At 50.3% G+C, this 18,062-nt stretch overlaps 6 protein-coding genes across 6 annotated transcripts; 2 read left to right on the top strand and 4 right to left on the bottom strand.

The window, feature by feature from the left end:
* Positions 1-1,180: 1,180 nt before the first annotated feature.
* LTR84_002886 (uncharacterized protein) lies at positions 1,181-2,006 on the bottom strand (the record flags this gene model as incomplete). The annotated part of the gene is made up of 2 exons (XM_064846486.1): positions 1,181-1,317; positions 1,376-2,006. The coding sequence occupies 2 exons, from the start codon at positions 2,004-2,006 to the stop codon at positions 1,181-1,183; spliced, it is 768 nt and encodes a 255-aa protein (XP_064706096.1).
* Positions 2,007-3,735: 1,729 nt separating this feature from the next.
* On the top strand, positions 3,736-5,109 carry LTR84_002887 (uncharacterized protein; the record flags this gene model as incomplete). Its single annotated transcript, XM_064846487.1, has 1 exon — positions 3,736-5,109. One exon carries the CDS (start codon positions 3,736-3,738, stop codon positions 5,107-5,109), a length of 1,374 nt encoding a protein of 457 aa, XP_064706097.1.
* Positions 5,110-5,487: 378 nt separating this feature from the next.
* LTR84_002888 (uncharacterized protein) lies at positions 5,488-6,235 on the bottom strand (the record flags this gene model as incomplete). The annotated part of the gene is made up of 2 exons (XM_064846488.1): positions 5,488-5,938; positions 6,009-6,235. The coding sequence occupies 2 exons, from the start codon at positions 6,233-6,235 to the stop codon at positions 5,488-5,490; spliced, it is 678 nt and encodes a 225-aa protein (XP_064706098.1).
* Positions 6,236-7,309: 1,074 nt separating this feature from the next.
* On the top strand, positions 7,310-9,025 carry MCCC2 (Methylcrotonoyl-CoA carboxylase beta chain, mitochondrial; the record flags this gene model as incomplete). The annotated part of the gene is made up of 1 exon (XM_064846489.1): positions 7,310-9,025. One exon carries the CDS (start codon positions 7,310-7,312, stop codon positions 9,023-9,025), a length of 1,716 nt encoding a protein of 571 aa, XP_064706099.1.
* A 420-nt stretch (positions 9,026-9,445) lies between these two features.
* On the bottom strand, positions 9,446-10,299 carry RSR1 (Ras- protein rsr1; the record flags this gene model as incomplete). The annotated part of the gene is made up of 2 exons (XM_064846490.1): positions 9,446-9,908; positions 10,052-10,299. 2 exons carry the CDS (start codon positions 10,297-10,299, stop codon positions 9,446-9,448), a joined length of 711 nt encoding a protein of 236 aa, XP_064706100.1.
* A 5,000-nt stretch (positions 10,300-15,299) lies between these two features.
* Positions 15,300-17,486, bottom strand: LTR84_002891 (uncharacterized protein; the record flags this gene model as incomplete). The annotated part of the gene is made up of 1 exon (XM_064846491.1): positions 15,300-17,486. One exon carries the CDS (start codon positions 17,484-17,486, stop codon positions 15,300-15,302), a length of 2,187 nt encoding a protein of 728 aa, XP_064706101.1.
* Between the last annotated feature and the right edge of the window lie 576 nt (positions 17,487-18,062).

Genomic DNA, 18,062 nt, shown 5'->3' on the forward strand with positions numbered 1-18,062 from the left:
CCTGAAGTTCTTATTTGATAAGCCGCATGCGTTATCCCACGTGGCAACTCCACCTGAGCCTCCTGCTCGGCGACGCTCGGGTGTATTCCGTACTCGTCGACTTCAAGACGGACTTTGCTATAACGACGCACCTTGTATCTAACCCCCTCTGGATGGGTCATCTCTCGCGCATTCAGACACTCCAGAGCTATTTGAATTTGACTTTGAGTCTGTCTTGAGCCTGTCTTCGTAAGAGACACCTTGACTTGTTCACCACTGTGCAACTCAACTGATGCATCACCTTGTCGCTTGTTATACAATGACTTGTCTTAATTGGAGTCCGCTGACACACTCTGTCTGCACAATATCGCCGAAGCCCGATGCTTTGTTCAGCGCACTCATGATCAACGACTGGAGAGCGATGCTTCTCCACCTCCCCTGATTCATGTGCTTCTTGGCGATAATCTGACTCTGGTTTTCTAGATTCAGCAGGAGCCGTTACGAGGCCGGCCGGAATGCTTTTGTTATCGTCTTCCATTAGGCAAACTTGGTCGACTAATCCCTTCGCTGATCACGTCAAAACTTCTCCACCTCCGCGTAGCCTGGATACACCCTTTATAACCCACGTGGCTCGTGCAAGGCATGGTGATTCACGACTTCTTTTTGACCACGATGACGCTCCTGTTCAAGTCACACGAGAGGAAAGTTCTGTTTCTGGGAATTGTGTTTAATTTCAACAGCATATCTCATAGCCAACATAGCTGGAGGATAGGCCTTGTGGGATCCCATAACTTTCTGCGAAGCCTGGCCAGGGTTCCTTGTGATGTACATGCCATCCTCACATCGGTCCTTATGCTATAATATCGTCTCTGTCTTGAGTCACCAATGAAGATCGTCGCATGTTCGCCGGAACATATCTGATTGCACATGGCTTCCCTGCCAAAGAGAGCTTGCTTTCCAGTCGATGCCATTGGCTTTCTGATGATCTTGCGCCACCATTGCTCAAGGGGGTATGTTTCAAATGCTTCTGCTCTGTGTCATTGGACGTGGTCCCTGATTTACCAGACGGGACGACACTCCTCTGATGAGCATGAAACTTACAAGATATCGTCCTGATGACAAGCGCAAAGTGCCTGCGAGTTTCTGATGGCACTGTGTCTTTTAGTGTTGTGTGGGTTCATATGTGGCCAAGTCCATCCTTTCAGCGCCACAGGCCATATGGTTCCTTGCAGGCTTTCCATAACTTGATCGTGCCATCCTCACTACCTGTGGCATAGATCTTGCCATCGGGTGAGAAAGCAGTTGACCAGATCGGACCATGGTGGCCCTTGAGAACCTCTGCACAAATAGTCAGCTGATGTTTCTCGCCTGTCACAGTGTCCAAATCTCAACTTACCGAGCTCTTTCTCGAGAGCAAAGTCCCAAACTCGGACCCATGTATCCTTCCCTCCACCAGTAACGAAGCGCCCGGACTGAGAGTTTATTGCCACACTGGCAACATCATGGTCGAAATTGACCTTCTTGATGATTTCACCAGGTCGTCCGGCATTGAAAAAGATGCATGTGTTTCCGGCCGCAACGCTGATGATTCCAGGGTCGGTGCTTTCTACCTTCGTGTTGGACAGTTCACACGACGTTATGTCTCGTTCAGTTTTGTAGCTCGAAATCAGCTGCTGGCTTCGGAGATCCCACCAGCGGATGGTTTTGTCATCACAAGCAGTCGTGATGATGTTGTAATCAACGTTCCAGACAATGGATTTGATGCTACCGTTGTGTCCGCCCACGCCAATTTCGTGGCCCTCAGAGGTGGTGGTTGGTGTGACAGGAGAGTTACCGTTGGCTTGAGATGGAGTTGCGGCGGCACCACCCCGTGTCAGGTCGAATATCTTCAACTTCTTGTCCTGGGCCCCAGTAATGACGCATTGCGGGTTATCTTGACAAGGGAAGGCGACAGAGCGGACGATGTGATCATGTGTCAAGATGGATAGACATTCACCTGTTTGCGGGTCCCAAATTCTCCTGGTCATCGTTAGCTCAGATAGAGATTGGGACACAAGACCAATCTAACGCTGTGAAATCTGCTGATCCTGTAGCCGCGATTCGAGCATCTGCTGATAGTCTTGATGACCACACAGCCCCTTTGTGTCCAATAAAGGTTCCAATCCTAGCCGAATGTCAGCCCCAATTTAGCAAGAAGCGGCGTGCAACGTACCAGTCCCCAGTGATTCCATCTCTGAGCATGGGGTTGTTGTCTGAAGCAGATTAGCAGAGCGAGCAATGCCATGAAAGACGAACCAACCTTTGCACGCGGAAATGACATAGTATTGATCGTCATCAACGATCGAGGAAAAGCTCAAGTGTGTGATTGGTCGTGAGTGACCGTGGCAGGTTAGCGGAACAACTCTTGGAGTCTCTGTCACCGAATCAGCGTCGGTGGATCATTGCGGCTGTTCAGAAGGGATCGCCCTTACCTCCAGCCATGATTGTGCACTTTTATGTTGAAAAGTCGGTTCGGTGTAAAGAGAAAAATGTCAAGCGCAGGTTGGTGAGTTCTGTGAGTAAATATTAAGCCCTGGAATTCTCCAAAGAATTAAAAGGGTTCTGGTTGACAAGGAGATCGATTAGGCCAAAACGATCATGAAATTGGCTTCATTAACAGTGAAACAGTCACCCGCGCAAGGAAAAATCTGTCAGGACAAAGAGGGCGCCAAGACCTTGAAGCTGCCTGCCAAATTTGTAGCGACGAAGACACAGAAGCTGAAGCAAGATATTTATGATAGGAATGAGTTCTAGATCGTGAAGGAGATGGAGTGGTGAGACGTTGATCTTGATGTGAATAAATCCCACATCTCGTTTGCTGTTTCCAATTTAATTTGTAGACTAATCCGTTAATGGCTAGCGTATTAATGACATACGCTAGTGGTAGTAGCACCCCAGACGGAGAATTATGAAAGCCCACCGCAAGCCGATCTGTGCACCAAAGATCCAATCCTCATGTATCATTGAATATATGAACTACGACCGATCTATCGTGCGACGGATGCTTCTGTCCTTTTTGTCGGTTGTTTATCGCACAGGACAAAGCAATAAGCCTTCGGTTGCGGAGTAGTCATCGGAAATGCAACTCACCCAGCTCATGCCGCCGATCTTGGGCACACAAAGACTTCCTGATTGTCCTTAAGTGCCAACGATTGATAAGTCCTCTTGCATATGGCCCCCGCATACCACTGATAAGTCTACTTCGTGTGCTAACTAGGTATATAAATATTGATAACCATTTGGCGCTTGAGCCTGAAAAGGAATTAATGAACACCATCAAATGACGAACACGTCTTTGAATCAGGTAAGTTCGAGGACGAGGCTGTCGTGAATGGTGATACGCGTTACGACACCGTTATGAATACACCAGAGATCATCGCCGCGTCATCAGTTCTTTGCGAGGCAGCGCAGTATGCTTTATTGTGTTACCGGTGCGGTGGATGCGCTGCCTCGTGCATCTCCAACGACTCTGCCTCCCTAATGTCTTAAAGACTTCCACCGTGAAATACGCGAAGTGTCAGATTCCTTCTTCTTCTTTCTCCTCTTTCGAATCCATATCTCACAAGAACCCACTACTCGACCTGAGGGACCTTGCGCCGTACTGCGTGAGGAATAAGCAGCAAACAAGCACCAGAGAGATTGAGTCTAGTAGGCAAATCTAAACTTTATACCTGGGAAAGAGGATCCTTGCTAATTTGGACGATAGTTGTTGCTCGAATGGCTCCGTCTCTTCGAGAGTTTGGCCGCAAGACGTCATCACTGTTCTTTCGTGATGATAACCGTTCATCCAAACAACCAAGTCGCTTCACGATTCTGCCAGGCATTGACGACGAGGAATCTGAAAGCGACGAGGCTGGACCTTCAGGGATGAACAATCCAGAGCAAGAAACACCTCGTCCAGCTGCTACTTTTTCAATCCTTCGCTACATCAATACCAATTTCACTCCAGGATCGAGCATAGCAGACCTGGATCCAGAGGAGGCTGAGGCTATAAATCGATGCGACATTCACACGCAAATAATCCGTGAAGTGGACAACATGGCTACCCAGCCCATCTCATCAAGTCTCATATCCATGAATGCAAGGCATGCCAATGAACCAATTCACGAACACACCGATAACTCTCCATCTGGAGGTACGAGCAGTGCCGCTTTTCGCAAGCATCAGTCAGGCAAAGCCGTCAGTCCGAGCTATCACCGCCACCAAGCAAAGTCAAGTGTGCCAGAAGGACTCGAGAAGGACTTTTATCAAAGTCTTCGCCAACAGCAAAACGTATCAAAAAGTTCAGAGGGAGTCGAGAATGTCACAATGAGATCTGTCCGTGAAAGGTTGGCATCAATGTCGTCGATCGCATCAACGACTGAATCTGAACGTGAAGACCGACTCCGTGGCAAGCTAGTCCGGACTGGGTCAATGAACTGGCAAGTGACCGGCGTTGAGCGCACTGATACCACTGGAGAGGCCACTCAAGAGATCAATCACACACCAACTGGTCTGACTATTCAAGCCAGAGTCGAAAGTCACCATCCTTCGGCCAACCGCCCATGGGATGACTTCTCCGAATCCGAGTTCGCAGGAGACAGTCAAAGAGAGGTTGTCCAAGTCGCGCCTGGTCAGTGGGAACTGGCCTCTCGCCGAAATATCAACCCGACATATCAACTGAGACAAGACTATCGGCCAATGCACCCAAACCAAATGCTGCCTGAGCAACTCTACCCTGAGACTTCCGTGTTTGCAGGCGACAACCCAACCAGAAATGCGAGAGCTGACCCATATACCAACCCGTTGTGGCGCCCCCAATATGAACATCCTGTAATCCAGAACCTGAATGCTGCAGTTCAACATGCATCCACAGACATTCACGCCTTATGGAAGGAGAATCAGGTCTTGACTCGCCAAGCAGCTGAGGACGCACAAAGGATTGAGGAACTTCAGCGACAAATCGCAAGACTCACGGCAATGATGCAAACAACCGGTCTCGGTCATGCCGTACCAGAGCGGAGAGAGCAACGTGAGGGGAGCAATATCGGTGAGAGCGAGACTGGCACCAGAAACCAAGCCGATGATGAGGTGACCTCTGAGTCTACTTAGGGTTTAACGAGTCAGAGTAGGGGCGACGGCGTGGTGGCATGGTAGCAGGGCTGTGGCTCAAAGGGGTAATTGGTCGATGGCTGGCGCCTGGTTGACCTCGAAGAGCCATCTTGGCTGCTTCTCAAAGACAGGGCTATTACAGCGCGAGCTATTCAGTGGACGTCTAAGTGGATCTCAGCTTCGGCTCTTGAGGGAATCATATGAACAGAAGTACAGTTCACTGAGCCTGAAATTCCCATTCACCAATAGCTTAGTTCACTTAATGGACATATGCAACCTCAGCCCTTGACAGTTTTTCATTCCAGCCCCTAACATCTAGGAACAAAACATTGAGTAATTCCCACTGCTGGCTCCTAGTTCTACAACAATCTACCTTCTCTATTGCTTCTTGACCTCCTGAGTTGTGATATGGAAGACGACAACGGCCTTTACTTCCTTGGCGCCGCGTAACGCAGGAATGTTGTCCTTGAAGGTCTGGGTATTCCTGTAGTCCAGATGATGCTGCATGGTGGTCCAACCAATCACTGCTTGAAAAAGTTTGCCCTTATCCTCGGTACCGGGAATGGTGAGTTCCTCCTCAGCCCAGCCGACGGAAACGGACTTGACGTCTGATGTGGAGGCCGTGACGTTTTTCTCGAATGTCGCCCAGGCGGCTTCAAAGGCCTTGATGTCTTCGGCCGAGTAGGATGCTGGGAAGTAGATGCTGAGCACCTCACTGGCACCTCCCAGGGTCAGAGCGTCGGTTGGCTGTGGATTGAAGTGTACGTGGTGCAAGGTTGGTGCGCCGGCGGTAAGCCCGAGAACTTCTTCCATGAACGGCTTGTAAGGCCTGCCAGGAGGGAAGGCCCGGTTAGTATTTTAGATTTCTGCCGGTATCACGCGATATCAGTTTTACTTACTCAGAGTCTATGAACTTCTGATGGTCTGCGATGGAGTTCCAATCGATGAACATGGTGGCAATGGTGGGATTTTCTATCTGTCGTGCCCAATGAAGGCGTTGTGCGCCAGGCTGAGATATGATGGTCTGGAGAATCTTGTCGAAGGCAGGCTTGAGACTGCTGGAAGGGTCCTCTGGGTGTTGACCCTCCGCAAGAGGAATAAAGACGACCTCTGTAACTGGCGACATGTTGTATATTCTAGAAATGCTGGGGGTTCTTGGCAATGGTATCAGGTTGATCAACGAAAGCAGATGGTGGAATGTGTGACAGTGTTTATATACTCGCCTCCAACTTGATCAAGTCCGAATGATGAAAAGAAACAAGGCTCGTTAACAATCCAACTGTTGTTTTGGATGCTCGGTCATAGAGACACGGACCCGAGAGGGGCAGTTGATCAGACACTAAAACGTGGGACACTCATCAAGAATGAGACCAGTTCCGAACTCCCGAGGTGTAGAAATATCCCGCGACAGGCTGAGGAAACCTCCCATTGGCGGGGTCGGGACTATGTGGTGTATTTGGCGTTCTGGTCGCCAATATCCGATAAGTCCGGAATGCGAATGTAGGTTAGTTTCAAGTGAGAATTACTCAGAACATGGTGATATCTTTCCGTAAGTCGGACACGGGACGATGTCAGCGTACCTTGCATACAAAGCTGACGAGCCTGACATAACCTTACATGTAGATCTTGCCGAGCTGGATGATTCGAGGTCGAGAAGTAATCATATGTTAAATACCTGATGCCACACAGATAATGATGCAGCAATCATAGCTGACTCATGGAAGGGCAGGGCAGCTCTAGGTTCGGACTGCGTCATTCGACGTTCTCGAGATGCCCATCCGGTCGAATGCGATTTCTAGCAGTCTAGCTAGGTACATTCGGTACGTACATACAAGCCCATTTAATTGGAGATGGAAGAAGGAAAGCAAATAAATTCTGATGCGCGGCCAACCAAGGAAAGAGCCCGGAAGCGGACCGTGGGCAGGGTTCTTGCAGGGGAAGAAGCAACGCAAAGTAACCGCGCTTGCCGCCCAAACTGAGCTTGAATGATCCGCCGTAGTCAACTTCCCCCGGGCCTCATCCTCGGTTATCGACGGTGTGGGGAGACACAACTCTTGACCTTCGAGGTACAATTGGAATGTCTTTTCTTGCGTTACGCAAGACCCAAACAAACGTGAAAAGATCTTGACCGTCTTCAACAAACTTCCCCTTGCAGTTGAAAAAAGATAGCGGGCTCTCAAACCCAGGCTAGGTTCTCATCATGGCGGCCCCCTGCGCACCAACAAACGCTCTGTTGCGGACCCTAGGGCGAGCATTGAGAGAACAACAGCTGAGACCTTCAAACACAGCCATACGGTATCGACATCGTGTACGATCAGTGGCTACCTTTACTCATCCTCGACATGCTCAAGCCATTTCTGTCCTCCCTACTGCTGTAGACAAGTCTAGTCATGATTTCAAAGACAACTCAGCCCAGCTAAGCGAGATCATGTCCAAATACTCAGACCTGCATCTGAAGGTTCAGCAAGGTGGCTCCAAAAAAGCAAGAGACAAGCATGTGGAAAGAGGCAAGATGCTGGCAAGAGATCGGGTCACGGCCCTCATAGACCCAGGAAGTCAGTTCATGGAACTTTCTCCTTTGGCTGCACACGAAATGTATGAGGACGACATAGCAGCCGCTGGTATCATTACCGGTATTGGGACTGTCGAAGGCGTTACGTGCATGATCGTGGCAAACGATGCCACCGTCAAAGGAGGGACATATTACCCCATGACAATCAAGAAGCATCTGCGAGCTCAGGAGATTGCTCAACAGAACAGATTGCCCTGCATATACCTGGTGGACTCGGGTGGTGCGAATTTGCCAAACCAAAAGGACGTCTTTCCAGACAGAGATCACTTTGGTCGCATTTTCTTCAACCAGGCCAGGATGAGTAGCCAGGGCATTCCGCAAATCGCTGTCGTTATGGGCCCTTGCACTGCTGGAGGAGCATATGTCCCTGCAATGTGTGATGAGTCGATCATCGTGCAAAAACAGGGAACCATCTTCCTTGCTGGGCCACCACTAGTCAAAGCTGCGACAGGAGAAGTGGTGTCTGCGGAAGATCTCGGTGGTGGAGAACTGCACAGTTCCATCTCTGGCGTTACCGACTACCTTGCCGTGGACGATGCACATGCTCTTGTCCTGGCTAGAAGGTCTGTAGCCAACTTGAATTATCCTGCAGAACAGCCCGCTCCATTCGAAGTCAAGGAACCCCTTTATGACCCAGATGAGCTAGCCGGTATCGTTGGCACCAACCTTCGCAAGCAAATTCCCATGCACGAGATCATTGCCCGCATCGTCGATGGTAGCGAGTTCGCCGAGTTCAAGAAAGATTATGGTACAACTCTGCTGACTGGCTTCGCCAAAATATACGGCCACCGTGTCGGAATCATCGCCAACAACGGCATTCTTTTCTCCGAATCCTCTCTCAAGGGCGCACACTTCATTGAGCTATGCTGCCAGCGCAACATCCCCTTAGTGTTCCTGCAAAACATCTCAGGTTTCATGGTAGGCGCTGACGCGGAGAAAGGTGGCATCGCCAAGAACGGCGCGAAACTTGTCACTGCCGTTGCCTGCGCTAATGTCCCCAAGTTCACCGTGGTCGTTGGATCGTCTGCAGGTGCGGGCAATTATGGTATGTGTGGACGCGCCTACTCGCCACGCTTCCTATGGATGTGGCCCAACGCCAAGATAGGCGTGATGGGCGCTGATCAATTGACCGCCGTTATGGAGACCGTGGGCAAGTCGGTTGATCCCGAGCTGAGAGATCGCATTGAGCGTGAGAGCGATGCAGCGTTCTCGTCTGCGCGGCTGTGGGACGATGGAATCATTCCACCGGCGCAGACGAGGCACATGCTCGGCCTCGGCCTCAAGGCTGCGTTGGGCGGCAGCTCCGAGGAGGCGAGCACCAAGTTTGGTGTATTCAGAATGTAGATATAACAATCTTGATTGATGAGGTGTCTAATTGGTTCGCCACCGGCATTTTGACAGGTGGAGAGGAAGGTGTTATGGGGAGAGAGCAGAACGGGTTCATGCGCCACGCCCTAGGCATCAAATGCTTAACAGGCAACGAGAAGCATTGCGTGGAAAAATTTGAGCGCCCTTTTCCTCATTACGACGCGAGTCGGTAAGTTTTCTATCTCATTGCTTTCTCAACTTTTCCCCCACGACCATGAGAAAGGTGTCTTACTCGCGTGGTATTTCACCCCATTCCATTCTAGCCTCTTGGTGAATAAACGCCGTCCGAGATGCTGCCTGAGCATTTTTTGATCTCATCCCTTGCTCTCTAGACTCCCATCCCAACTATATGCTAATCGTTTCTAGTAGAAATTTTCCAGTCCAACACAAAACATTTCACAAAATGACACAACGATCACGATTCCGGGATTTCTTCCCACTGCGTCGGTCCTGCCGATTCGGTCGTTCTCGCCGGCGGTTTGTGAGTTGCTGGTCGTGTGATGGGTTCTGTCCCATGTCCTTCTGCAGCATCTGGGCGCTGAGATTTTGGAACACCTCGTCCACATTGGTGCGCCTCCGCGCCGATGTCTCGTAGTATGGCTTCTGGCCCCATGACTGGGCGAGCTGGAAGGCTCGGGCACGGGGAACGGCGCGGTCGTCCTCCATATCTGCTTTGTTGCCGACGACAACCAAGGGAATGTCCTCGTCGTCTTTGATGCGGATGATCTGTTCGCGGAGTTCGGCTAGCTCGTAGAATGAATTCATGTTGCAGATGGAGAACACTAGTAGAAATCCTTGTCCTTGTTTCATGTACAATTCTCGCATGGCCGTGAATTGTTCCGTGCCCGCCGTGTCGAGTCTGGATAACGGTTAGAATTAATTCTTGGGTTCGCTGGTGATTCAGGACCAGGGTCTTGGGTCGGGTTGGGCACCAAGACGACGGGAGATGAGACTAGATGTAATACTGCCGAGGCAGATAGACCAAATGCATGCAAGACTTACATTTCGAGCATGACCTGCCGCCCATCCACGTTGACCTGTTTCCGGTATGAATCTTCAATGGTCGGGTCGTAGCTTTCGATCCAGACATTTTGCACGAACTGCGCCGTGAGACAGCTTTTACCCACTCCTCCTGCAGGTTCGAAGCGGAAATGCGTTAGTGACGTTTCCCCCGGAATTTTGTAGTCGGGGAAGAAAATAGGAAATGATATAGGGGATTGATCGATGATCGAATTTGAGGTGGTGAGCATGTGAACGAAAGAACAAGTAAAGTGTTTGGGTACATACCAGCGCCGAGTACAACGATGTGGTACTCTCTCCTGCTCGAAACAAAGTCCAACCCCGGTCAGCTTTCTGTTATCCAACCTCGTGCTATTTTCAGACGGCCATCTCGACCAAATGCTCGGGATGCAGCGAATGAGCAGAAAAGGGTCAGTGAGGGCTGAGATGGAGATGGACCTACCTCGGCTGCGAACTCATTCTTCAATTTCTGCAAGACAGAAATGTCACGCCTTCGCTACCCGTTCCTGCTCCCACACCTTGAAGTTGAAGGCTCTTGTGGGTTCTCGCGTCTGAATGGCGTACAACTCGAGAGGGACACACACTAGGCGGTACCAGTCTGAGATGGAAAATTCTTTCGTGGCAAGGAAAATTGACTCGAAGCTGTCAACTCGCCCGGCTACATCTCAGACACCTTTCAACGGATGAAATTAATACGGTTCGCCAGCCACTGCTTGGTGGAAGTTGTATTGTTACAACAGCAGAGGGCGATAGCCTTTCTTCTCCTCGGTGATGGATATCGGGAAGGTGAAGTGAGATGTTATTTCTGAGTTTCTTGTGGGCGCGATGGCGTGCGGGCGAGGCGGTTCGCTTCGCTTTTAATGCCTTGCCTCTTTGTTTTAAAGTTCGAGTGTGACTTGTTTGACTTGTGGTGACAGCAGTGTCTGCAGGCTTGGGGAAACCTGGCTTAATTAAGCGCTGTTGGATGATGATGATGCTAGCTGAGTCTCGTGCTGACTTTCGGACCGTGATGAAGTGAAACGTATGGCGTTGACTTGTGAGTGGCAGCGAGGCTAGTTCAGCTGTTCGTATTACCAAGTATCTCGTGGATCCACTCAAGCCGAAAGATGTGGCTTTCGAACCTGAAAACCGAGGCGAATTGGAGGCGAAGAAATGGAGACGTCTGAGGGGTGGCAATGAGGCTGTTGGATATCCTTCAGTGATGGAGTTTCTAGACCCAGTTGGATGGCAATCACGATGCAGAGCTCTGTTGGCTCCTTCACAAAGGTCGGAAGTGGGGCTCTCGATATATTTACATTTTATGGGAGCCGGTTGAATGACTTTACTTTCTCATTGTGCTACATTGAGAGGAAAATTTCTTCGCTTGCTCGCACTTCTTTAGAACTTGCAGCAACAGGTACTAGCCCTGCATTCAATCTTGATGGGATAGGTTTAGCTCATCTCCCTACGTTAGTTAGCCTGGACGCTTGTTAGAGGGTTTTCAGAACATGAAGTTAGAACAGAATGGAATCGCGTAGGACATTTCGATCACCCATGAAAAGATGGGTCCCGGGAGTCTTCGTCTCTCGTAGTGGTGGTATGGATACGGAGCATTGTGGTAGCGTTGGTGGAAGTCCAAGTTGGAGTCTAACCGGTTGGCTGGGACAGACTAAGGCTTCAAAGGCTCCAATTAATCAACGAGCAGTGAGGCAATGGTCGTTGTGGTTGAGGCACTCGGAGAGGATCCCTGCTCGAGACGACGATCACTTCCAAGGGGACCTTCAACGGGTAAGTTTGGGCCCCCTTGTCGACCACGAGCCCAAAGCCCCCGGAACCCAGGGATAACCACAGTCGGTTTAGGCTGCGAGGCTAGCTGTTCGATCTGCTTTCCGGCAGCATCTCATCCATTCTCTCCCCGAAGCGCGGAAGTCGTGCATGGGTCCCGGTGCAAGACGCTTTGAAGCACCAGCTAAAATTACTGTGAGGCACCACGGGTGCCATCCGTACCTGCACCTCTGGCTCGGGTCCATTCTTATTTATTATGGCTGTTCTCTGGTTCTGGCCCTGAGGAATGGGGTGTACCGAGGTACCTGAGACAAGGTGACTTCAGGTGTTGGACTACCTGCCTAAGTACCTACTTTTAACTGTATGGGAGATGACTTTGGCGGCAGCTCGAGGCTCAACTCAGCCAACTCACTGCAATAATAGGCTTCGTCCTCAGTGCAGCTTCACCGTCTAATGTCGGTACGGAACTCGTAATCCCCCAATCCCCCAATTCTCCACGGCTCAAGCGATAATGGAGAAGTCCGCCATGAACTGTCGGCATCTTTGCCACCGAGGTTGTCGTCACCATTATCCTGACACTCTACTAGCATTCCGCAGGCCCTGTTCTTGAGCGGTTTAGAAGGCTGAGTGCTGGGCAAAAAGAACCCACTTTCGGACACACTTCGTAGCACTATATTTCCCACTATGAATTATCATCTTTGACAATCCTGTCCTTCCGGTTTCTTCCCCAACCCTTGAATTCATCCTTGTCTCCTGCAGGCTCTGGAGTGCATTGACAAAGTTCCCCGTCTATGTCATGACTCCACTTATCAACCCAGCCTCATTGTCACTCTCGACAATCCTCCGTCGTCCTTGCAGTTCATCGCATGGATGTCCCAGGCAGGTAGGAAGGTAGTAATAACGGTACGAGGCATCCCACCATTACATGCCCAAGCGCAGCATCGTTGAATCCCAGTTGAGTATGGCGGGCTCCTCCCACCACCATGGGCTCATAGACCGAAAACATGAAACTTGTTCCTGTTCAGAGTTACGAGTATTTTTGCAGCCCATCTACCTCGTACTTCACTTGTACGGACTAAGACAAATCATCATTGTGGCCTGATCCATCAAATCCCCCTTCTGCAGCACGTCGGGTACACCGCCCCGAATACAATTCAAGATCAACATGGAAAACCATTACCGACATCTCGACATGAAGTTCCATTACTTTCACCAACAATGAGTCCATCCCAGTTCGCAGCCCTGGATGACGCTGCCAATGACGAAAGAGGCTGAGAAGACAAGCCCTGGTGGACCCCTTTATGCAAGAGATCGGCAGGGGATAAACCCATCCAACAATCCTTCCATTTCTTCCATCCTTCTTTCCATGTTCTCCACACAGATATCCGTCCACATCAAACAGCGCGGGATATAATCCGTGTGCCCGTCGAGCTTCTTCCTGTTTCAGAGAGCCCTCCCGTTTCGCATCTGGTAGGTCCTATCAGATTGTGCCTAAATTCATTCTCGAAACTGGGGCCCGGAGAAGACCTTGGCATCCATCATGACCCGTTATGCCGGGCTGGCTAGCAAGTTATTTGGTTCTTGTTTGTTGGTTACCTCTCTCAACCGTGACATCGTACGAATGTCACCATCTCAGAAAGCAAGAACTACAGAACTGCGCTCAATGCTTACAGGAATTACCAAAACCACGCTCGGGATAGTGCCTTGTTCTCATGTTCACGATATTCACTCGCGATCGCCGTCTTAGTACGCCACGAGCGCGGGAGGTTCGCCGATCATATTTGCACGGCGACTCCTGGCATGCTCCGGCAGATGGACATGTGTAGGTTTTCTCGACGGCGATCTCGAAAATGGTCGGCAGTTGAACGTGAAGAGCACACCCCGAGAACCCCAGATTCCCCACGCACGAGCAGCAGTAGCCTTTGCTCATGGCCAACGAATAACTCTGCATATGTAGGACCTACAGAAGTATTTCGTGGGGGGAAAGAAGGTAAGACCCGATCTCGAAATGCTCCCCACGAGATCGCCGGTCCATCGTCGAAATCCGGATCTTGCAGAGGAATGAAATCCGCATCTTCAAACGCCTAGAAACCGTCCATGTCTATTGGTAACCTGCCGGTTCCTGGTCAGCCACAAAACCACCTCCACCTCTCCAAAACATCACGGATATCACAACCAACAAACAGCTTGCACACAAAAGCATTCGCAATCTCTATCTAGATTTAGTGTTTAGTACCTCGTACTGCAACGTGAGCCTCTTGGGGAGGGGGGCTGGTTGGCAATCTGACAACCTATCCGACTACCACTTTAGGAACCTCCTCTCCCCAGTCGAGCGGAGTATATTTCCGCAAGCCAGCCCTTGCCATGGACGAGATACGGTGTACCGAGTAGTTTTTCGCCACGTGCCAATCTTCAATCAAGCAAGACAGTGCCACAGCCATCTTCGTCCGTCGTCTCACTACGGATACTTGGTACCTTTCAAGGGACGTAATTCGCTTCTGGGTACTCGGTACCTGAAGCAAGACTTCGTTTCCTCGCAAGCCACGAGTCGCTATCTGCAGGCGGGAATGTCTCACGGCCATGGTGCTGCTCGGTACAGCTTGCACGTGTCTTGGGTGTGTTCTCATTCGTATCCACGTGGTAAGAATCATGTCGGTCTCCGGGTTCAAGGCACAATGTCTTACAACCCATTGGTTACCAATTCCAAGTAAGATCAATTATGAGCACGTGGCGGCAATGAAGGGGCTTGGGTCAATCATGTTAACTATTCCTTTGGACACCCTGCAAGTTGGCCTGCATGCTGGAAACAGATGCTACTGCAGCACTGCTACGTACCTAGGTACCGAAATCTACCTAACTCTGAAGTCAATCTGCACGCTTGATCTTGCCTCTTCTAATGAGACTATCTACTGTACTTTCCAGACCTCGCTTAATGCGTTGGCTGATCGCTAGTCTGGAGTCCGAGTCTCTCGAATTCGCTTCGCCCCCAGGGGAGTTTCGTTCGCCTAGCCGAGGTGTCCCTTGTCAGTCACACAGACTCGAGATATTTCGACTCCAAGTGGCGCGGAGAATGAATGGCAGCCACACAATTGGTAAGCCGGTGCATTTGGACGTGCCAACTGCATAGCACCAGGCACCTTGTAGGCCGCCCCCCCCCGGGATTTCAGAACTTGGTGTGCCCAAAGTTCCGAGGGAAAAGAAATCCATCCGAGATCTGGTCAGAATCACGGATGTAAAGCTGCTGGTGGCTCCTCTGCATGGGCTATCCGTGATCGTCGTTATCTCATTTGGAGATCTGTGCAAGAACTGCAGATCTCCTTCGGCACTCGACCGTGGCAATTCGAATTCCCGGCATCCCTCTCTCCTGTTTGGGAGGGATGGTCGGATGCTCTAGACTTAGTGATTGCCGGTGAACGGTCTCATTGCGAGTGGGAATTTGCCGTTCGCGGAAGTAGCTCACAAATGCTCAGGCGGAGGATTCGCCATCACTGGTCTGTTCCTCGAACTCTACCAACTCAACACCACTACCAACTACGTCGCCCTCACCGTGAACAACCCTCTTCACAACGACACCTTCGGCTGGGCTGCGTATCACTGTTTCCATCTTCATGCTCTCAATCACCAGAAGTGGTTGATCTTTCTTGACCATATCTCCTGGTTGGACAAGAACACGAAGGATCTTGGCTGGCATCGGTGAAAGCAGCGAGTTGGCCTTTTCAACGACACCTAGAGCTTTAGCAAGCCATCCAGGAGATGATGGCTGTAAGCGGAATGACCCAACAGGAGTGAAGAGGTTGATCACTCCAGAAGAAGGCGAGAATACCACTCGTGATGTGTGGCGAGTTTGTGGAAAGTAGGTTGTGAGAGTATTTGTCGAATGGTCAAGTGTGGATGTTACTGCAAAAGGGACAGAACCGGACGATGTCGAGACAGTAAAGTGTCCTGGACTCGTTTGATGCACTTCGACAGAGTGTATATCTGGGGTCTTCCCCGGACCTGGTTCGAAGTCTGCCGATTGAAAATGGAAGGATCGTGGTTGAAAATCGGCAGATGTTGTTAGCCATGAGGGGGAGGATGATTGTAGTGATTGGCGTGACGGATTACAATTCTGCTTTACCGATTGCAAAAACGAAGCTATGGCAGCTTCTGCTAGAACCTCATCACTGAGAGTTGCCTTGGGGAAAAGCTCAGGCCGGTGCTTCTCGATGTAGCCTGTTTCCACATCTCCAGATACAAAATCCGGAGATCTGCATATTCTTTTGAGAAAATCAATATTCGTGACTGGGCCTGCGACTTGATAATCTTGAAGAGCTACCGTCAACTTACGAAGAGCGGCTTCTCTAGTATCGGCCCTGACAATCAGCTTGGCGATCATTGGATCGTAATGGCTGGAGACCTCATCACCCTGAACAAAGCCGCTGTCGATACGTACATCTTCTGTCTCCATAGGAAGGCTGACATGGAGAAGAGTTCCAGAATCTGGTATAAAGCCCTTGTCCGGATTCTCGGCGTAGATTCGGGCTTCAATAGCATGGCCTCGCTTCAAGATCTCTTGCTCCACTTGGTCTTGGGTCAAGGGCAATTTGTGGCCTTCGGCGATGAGGATTTGCCAATGGACCAGATCCAGACCAGTCACCATCTCAGTGACGGGATGCTCGACTTGGAGTCGAGTGTTCATTTCCATGAAAAAGAACTCACCCGTGTCGTTGTCAAAGATAAACTCGACAGTACCGGCTCCTTCGTATTTGACAGCTAGTGCCGCAGCTCTGGCCTTGCCCCAGATATCCTTGCGTATTGTGTCATCTAGATTTGGGGCTGGTGACTCTTCGAGGATTTTCTGATGGCGTCGCTGAATGGAGCAATCTCGCTCTCCAAGTGCTAGACAATTTCCATGCTTGTCGGCGAAGACTTGAACCTCTATATGTCTGGGAGTGGTGATATACTTCTCAACCAGGACTTCGTCATTACCAAAGGAATTTCTTGCTTCACTCTTTGCACTGTCGAGCATCTCTTGGAATTCTTGAGCTGATTTGGCGATTCTCATGCCCTTACCACCACCACCTCGCACGGCTTTGATGAGAACAGGGTATCCGATCTTCTCGGCCTCTGCTGCCAAAGTTGCGGGAGCTTGGTCGGCACCGTGATACCCAGGTACGCATGGCACACCTGCTGAATTCATAATCTCCTTGCTTCTAGCTTTGTCACCCATATCTTCAATGGCACCGGCAGGGGGCCCAATGAATATGATTCCCTCATCAGCACAACGTTTGGCGAACTCGGTGTTCTCAGACAGGAACCCATATCCAGGATGGATAGCCTGACAACCTTGCTCCTTCGCTATTTTCAGAATCTTTTCTTGGTCAAGGTAGGCAGCAGTAGCGCCGAGATTGAAGGAGAAGGGAGAAGAATGGGCATGTTGAGACAGAGCGTCTGGATTGGTATATAGAGTAGTGGTCCGAATGCCATGTTTGGCGGCAGTTCTGTTCACTCTGATGGCGATTTCACCTCTGTTTGCGATGAGGATGGAATCTAAGGATTTGATTGCAGCGTTAGAGCTGGTATGGTTGGATCGGGCGTGGAAGGAGGAACCGCAGTTACGAAAGAGTGGTTTGCAGCGCCATGAAGCAGCTCTGGGTAATCGCCGGGAAGCCATGATATGGACTGGGTTTGAAGCAAAAGGTTCTACATAGAATGGACAATCTTGTTCATGGGTATGATGCTCAATAATATCGTGGAATGCTCTCAGAGTCCACTGGCATGGGCAGCGGACTTTGGAAGCGGTTACCCTCGGTTGACGTTGTTCAGGTACTGGCAAGACGGCATGCGGGGAAGGAGCCGTGCCCGGTAAAGAAAGAATACAGCTGAGCATTGAAGATTCGAAGCGCTGCTGACTGAGCTGGATCACATGACTGCGAATATTCATCCCCTCCTTTTTCTCAAATCTCCACCATTCAAGTTGCCTCCGCGTTCGACCACGTGAGTCTGTGATCCGTTCGAGTTCTACCAGAAGGCCGCAGTGCTGTCGTGTTACTTCTCTCGATGGATCATTATCGACAACTACCTGACTAGGTTTAATCGCTGCTCTCGAAACCGTCTCGAGCTGGATTTCTTCGACGTGTTTGCCAACCATTACACTGCCTTCCAAACGAAACCTTTCCAGACACTGATCGCAACGCATTGTCCGACTTGTGGTGATTGCGGTTACGGCTTTTGTCATCTGCATACAACT

This window comes from Exophiala bonariae, assembly GCF_035927105.1.
Source record: "Exophiala bonariae strain CCFEE 5792 chromosome Unknown scaffold_14, whole genome shotgun sequence".
Lineage (NCBI taxonomy): Eukaryota > Fungi > Ascomycota > Eurotiomycetes > Chaetothyriales > Herpotrichiellaceae > Exophiala > Exophiala bonariae.